This window comes from Tupaia chinensis, unplaced genomic scaffold (assembly GCF_000334495.1).
Source record: "Tupaia chinensis unplaced genomic scaffold, TupChi_1.0 Scaffold145814_1, whole genome shotgun sequence".
NCBI lineage: Eukaryota > Metazoa > Chordata > Mammalia > Scandentia > Tupaiidae > Tupaia > Tupaia belangeri.
This window is the reverse complement of record NW_006205672.1, coordinates 2,317,571-2,323,186: the sequence shown is the minus strand read 5'-3', so window position 1 is coordinate 2,323,186 and position 5,616 is coordinate 2,317,571. Positions and strand designations below refer to the sequence as shown.

The following is a 5,616-nucleotide window of genomic DNA, read 5'->3' as shown; positions in this document are numbered from 1 at the left end:
GGTTAAAAGGAGTGGACCCAAACTGGGTCCGGGGGCACCGATTGCCTGATTCGGTTGCGCTTTTACTGCTGTTTCCTATTTTTCACCTTGTCGGGAAGGGTGGTAGCACCACTACCTCTTCTTGAAAGGCTGCAGTGGGGGAAGATCCTGTTTGAGTATGAGGGACAAATACAAAGAGAGCACAGGATAGGGGGTGTAGGGCGATAGGGACGGGTATTGTTCTTACTTGAATGAGAGGAAATGGCTAGAGTCTTAAAAGTTGGAGCTCTTTGGACAGCCTAGTACAGTAAATAGAAATACAGTTATATCGCTGATGAAGCTTTTATCTGTAATGACAGGAGAATCGGAGACGCAAAGGAGCCTAAAGAGAAATCTCAGGAAGAATTAGAGGGAATTTGGGAGTTAAAAGGCAATGAGGAAAACCGGGAAAAGCAGAAAAGAGCAATCAAGGATAGGGTTAAAGGAGAATGACACAACATGACACCCCTCCCCCGCAAAGCCCCCTATTCTCTACTCCGCTCCTTTCATGTTATACTTCCTCTATTTTCTTTTCTTTTTTTAATACTTACATATTTTGGTTTATTTATTCATTCATTTATCTTAATTTGACCAGTGAGAGTCACACAGAGAGAGGAGAGGGAAAGTGAGAAAGCAAGCCACCAGGTTCGGAACTTGAACCGTGGTCAAGTTGTGGGAATGTCCAGCGCCTTAACCACCACACCACCTGTTGGTCCCCAACTTCTTCTATTTTCTGAGAAATGAGTCTCAGTGGTGTGTCTTCTTCAGGCTGGGGAGAGTGGATATACATAGTTACATATTAGGGTGAAAGAAAGTTAAAGTAGGAGAGGAGGGTATTATAACCTCATTAGGAGGGGACAGGGCTAGATCTTGGGGAGCACATTTATGCAAAGGAGGATAATAGGCCAAAAGGAGTTCTAGGATAAGAAAATGAGGGAATCTGGAATGTTGTTTTGAGAGTCTAATCAATTTATCAATGAAAAAACAACAACAAAAAACTGTAGAGCCAGTCCCTGGCATGATGGTTAAGGCAGCTGGATCCTACACGGCCTACTGCACAGTCCTGAATGCAGAGGCTTGGAACACAAGCCAGGTACCAGTTGCCTGTGCTAGCATGCCCAACATCTTGAGAGGAAAAGGGCCTGTGACGTGCTCATCCTCCAGGAGGTACTTTCTCACTCTCCCTTTCTCTTTCTCTGTCTCTCCAGCCAGCACACATGCCCATATAAATAGAAAAAATTTAAAAACATTAGAAATTGTTCAAGGAGAACCAAGTTTCTTTCTAGAAGTGATTTATGACTTAATGCATGTGTGTATACCTACATAGGAGTATTACATTTAAAATGTTTTCCATTTATTAATATTATTATTATTTTTAATTTGACCAGGGCAGGGGAGTAAGAAAGCAAACCACCACTCTGTGACTCCAACAGAAATTGGCCATGTGGGAGTCTCAGTGCCTTAATCACCATGCCTCCTGCCTGCCTTGGTGTGTGACATTTTCTCCAGAAAATTCTGGAAAGGAGCTGAGGAATAGATTGTACAGGTTCAGTAGCTCTTCTCTAAAATGCTTGGGACAGAAGTGTTTCAGATTTCAGATTTTGGAATATCTGCATATACATAATGAGTTATCTGGAGGGTAGGACCTCAGTCTAAACATGAAATTCACTTACGGATCATATACACCTTGTACATATAGCTTGAAGCTAATTTCATATTTTTGTATTGCAGCATTTTGACTGTGACCTGTCTGTCACATGAGGTCAGTGTGGAATTTTCCACTTGTGGCATCATGTTGGCACTCAAAAAGTGTTAGATTTGGGGGCCAACAGGTGGCATGGTGGTTGAGGGCGCTAGACTCCCACATGACCACCCATGGTTTGAGTCCCAGACCTGACAGCTTGCTTTCTCATTCTCCCCTTCTCTCTCTCTCCCCTCTCTCTGTTCAAATTAAATTAAATAAAGTTCAATAAAATAATTCTTATTTTTAAAAAGTTTTGGATTGGGAGAATTTCAGATTTTGATTTTTCAGATTAGGAATTGCTCAGTCTGTATAGATTTTCACAGAAAATCACCAAGCAAACCCTTCTTCAATAAGATTGAAAAAGTGAAAGCATCCAGGCCAATGTTCAAAACTTCAGTGTGTCCTGTTTCTGAGTCCAGCAGTCTGAGCCAGAGGAAGAGACAGAAACGCCAGAACTGTTATTTCTTCTTTGAACCGTTACCATGACATATTCTGACCCTTAAGAGTGCGATCTATACCTATCTTGTCTAGGGTTGACTTCACAGGCATCTAGATCATGCCAGGCTCCTATTTGATGTCGAACAAGTATTTATTAACTCCCTTAAAAAGAAAATAAAACCAGGGCCAGCAGGTGCCGTGTAGGTTGAGGTGCTCGATCCTACATGGTCGTCTGTATGGTTCAAGTCCCAGACCCAGTGGCTTGGGGAGAATCCTGGGCACGTGCATGTGTGCTCAGAATCCATGAAGAAGAGGAAGAAGAGCGATTGCAGCATGATCATCCCCCCTGGGGGTGATTTTGGCAACCACATGCACCCTATAAAACAGCAACAACAACAAAAAACCTTTTCTTTTTCTTTATCCCATTGCCTGTGACTTATTTTTTTTTAATGTTTATTTTCTTTTTTTCCAAAGTTTTCTATAGGGTACATGTGCTCACCAGGGAGACACACAGAGAGAGAGACAGAGAGAGGAAAAGTGAGAAAGCCAGCCACCAGGTCTGGGAATTGATCCATGCTCAGCCATCTGGGAGTCCAGTGCCTCATCCACCTCACCACCTGCTGGCCCCTCCTGTGACTTCTAAATCTTCTATCAGACTAGGCCTACCTAGCACATCATGCCTAGCCTATAATTGCTAAAGGTTTCTGCTGTGAGTTGAATAAAAACAGGAAATGTGCAAGCAGAGGGTGTGAGTTGAATAAAAACAGGAAATGTGCAAAAAGAGAGAAGGCTAAGAACTGTACCCCTGTAGGACTGAAAGAAGTGAATATAACAAGTGACTGCAAGAGGTGGGGAGGGCACCTGCAGCAGGGAAAGACTATCTGTTCTTCTTTTCTTCCATCCTGTGTCCAGGAAGTTGAGAAAGAGGTGAAGTGAGGTCAGTACTTATCAGAGAGGAAATAACTGGCCTTAGTAGAGAGATTTTTATCAGAAGCAATGCAGCAGGTGCTTTGATAGTGTGAGAGTCATACAAGGTTAAATATTGCTCCCATCCTCCCTAGCCCAAGGCAGACAGAGGAGAGGGGCTATTTTCAGGACAGGAAACACTCGCCCCTTCCTCAGAACGTTCCCACTGTGATAAGAGACAGTGGTTGAAGCTTCGGAGACAAGGGCAGCTCTGGATGGTGATGGTGAGTTAGAAACAGAGAGAGGGAGGGTGCACTTTTTGTGTGGACTGGATGGGAGAAAGGAAGGGAAAGGAGAGGGGATGGATGCTCTTGGGTAGATTTTGTTGTTCTCGTTGTTACATTTTGTTTTGTGTTTAGCAGCAGCAGGAGTCTTGACGGATCTCTTCTAGAGCTGGGGCAGCTCAGCACAAATATATAAACTCGCTTTTGCCTTCTCTTCATCTGGGCAGCCCTGGCTGAGGACCTGTCATAGCTGAAGATCTCAGTCAGCCAGCGCGTAGGCGGAGAGTTCTGTCCCCTGGGACGAGGAGGCGGGGTAAGTTTGGTGGGAAACACAGTAATTTCCTTTTTTACTTTCACAGCGATAGTGCAGAATTCAGAATGGATGTCCTCTTTGTAGCCATCCTTGCCGTGACACTTATCCTAGGTAAGTCCATGACTCTCCCGAGTTGTCATGCTAGGTCTTCTACCATAAATGGGGAAGAATGGGGAAAGGGAGAGGATGAGGTGCGTTCTAATGGGGAGTGGTTGTGCTTTCTCCTCTGTGCCAGGGTCTGGTGTGGGGGGCACGGTGGAGATCTGAAAGGTAGAGCCAGGAAAATGGGAGGAAAGCAGAGTCCTGTCAAAGAAGAGAAGGCTTGTGGAAGATGGAGCCCCAGTCATGGGAGGGCCTAACAAGACTGAACTCTGTTCTCCATCACCACTGTTTAAAAAAAAAAAAATTCTTTTCGAGGCACAACAAAATTTTAAAGAGTTTGAGTAAGAAGCAATTCATGAAGCAGGGAACAGAAGACCGGAAGAGGTTTAGTGTCAAAACATAAAGGCAAGTATTTGTTAGGAAAATGCAGAAACCAAATAAATAGTGTGCAGTTATCAAACTGCCTTTTTTCAGGTACTTTGTGGGAACGTCCCTAATCACATAATCATGTTAATTAGTGGTGGATGATTGGTTGGGGTTAAGTTCTATTTCTGTCTAATGAAGGCGTTTGTCAAAAACGACCTGGAGTACATTTTGCTTATGTTTGCAGTGGCAGCAAGGTTGGGGCCACTTATTAGGCCTAACTCTTTTAATTTTTTTTTTTTTTTTTTTTGGTAAGGAAAAGGTGGTTTATTAAGTCAAAGTCAAAGTACACTCCTGAGAGGTATGAGTGGGCCTGAGCAGACAGAGAAAGAGTGGTGCAAAAAGCCAGGCCTACCTGCTATCGTCTGCTCGAAATTCCTCAGGCGTGGGCTCCATGTTCACTTACTTTGACACCACGAAGCTGACCGAGGAGAGGAGGACTAATGCGAGAGGGAAGGGGAAGGGAGACTTGGAAGGTGAGCCAGTCTGAACCTCGTGAGAGAAGCCAGGATGTCTCCCTTCCCAGAGAGCTGGAGAAGAAGCCTTGTATTAGTAAAGACAGAAGTGGGGTGGCCTTTAGGGTAGTGGAAAACCAACTGCCTTCTGGGACAGGGTCCCAGGAGTAGCTGGGCTCCTTCCCTCCTTTGTTCTCCAGTTTGCCAGGTGCGTCTCATTGTTTCCTCTTCCTCTAAATTCTTGTGTCATTAGCTTTGGGTCTGAGGGAAAGCATTCAAGGAGCCAGGGAAGCGTTTAGCAGGATGCCTGGAGTTCTTGATTCAGTCATATCGAAGCCATGTATTTTTAGTTCTGGAAAGGAAGAAAAACTAACAGGGACAGGTTATTTAGTCCAGCTGACTCATTTTAAGAAAGCGGATGTTAAATGGCTTGTTGAGGGTTGTTCCACTAGTTAGCAGTGGAGCTGGAACTAGAACTCAGAGCTAAAAGCCAAAGGATGTGCATCTGTTATTTCTGAGAGACACTGCTAAGAGATCTCTCACACATGTGATAACATCTGGAACATCTTGAATAGAAGATCTGGTATATTTTTCCTTCAGATTTTGCTATAGGGTGCATGAGCTTACCAGAGAGCGAAGAGAGGGAAAGTGAGAAATCACCCCCAGGGAGATGGCCACCCAGCAATCCCTTCTCTTCCATTCTCCTCTTGGGATTTTAGGCACACATGCACATGCACCTGGCATGTTTTTCAAGTCAAGACTTGAATTTTGGATTTGGCCATGTGAGATCCAGCCACCTTAACCTCCATGCCATCTGCTGATCCAAGATTTGATTTTTTTTTGGGGGGGGGAGAGGTTTTTGCTATAGGGTGCGTGCGCTTGACAGAAAGACAGAGAGAGACAGAGAGATAGAAAGTGAGAAATCACCCCCCA

At 44.4% G+C, this 5,616-nt stretch overlaps 1 protein-coding gene across 5 annotated transcripts in view; it reads left to right on the top strand.

Moving 5' to 3' along the window:
- Positions 1 to 3,078: 3,078 nt before the first annotated feature.
- Positions 3,079 to 5,616, top strand: part of CUNH1orf54 (chromosome unknown C1orf54 homolog) — a 12,106-nt gene continuing 9,568 nt past the window's right edge. Inside the window, exons 1-3 of one of the 5 annotated variants that reach the window (XM_027768300.1) lie at positions 3,206 to 3,390; positions 3,529 to 3,664; positions 3,750 to 3,814. In XM_027768300.1, coding sequence (XP_027624101.1) covers positions 3,769 to 3,814 — 46 coding nt within the window. In that variant the 5' untranslated portion in view covers positions 3,206 to 3,390; positions 3,529 to 3,664; positions 3,750 to 3,768. Of the gene's footprint in view, positions 3,138 to 3,205; positions 3,391 to 3,525; positions 3,665 to 3,749; positions 3,815 to 5,616 lie in introns of those variants that run through there. The other 4 variants (XM_027768299.1, XM_006168480.3, XM_027768301.1 and 1 more) reach the window with 4 other exon arrangements.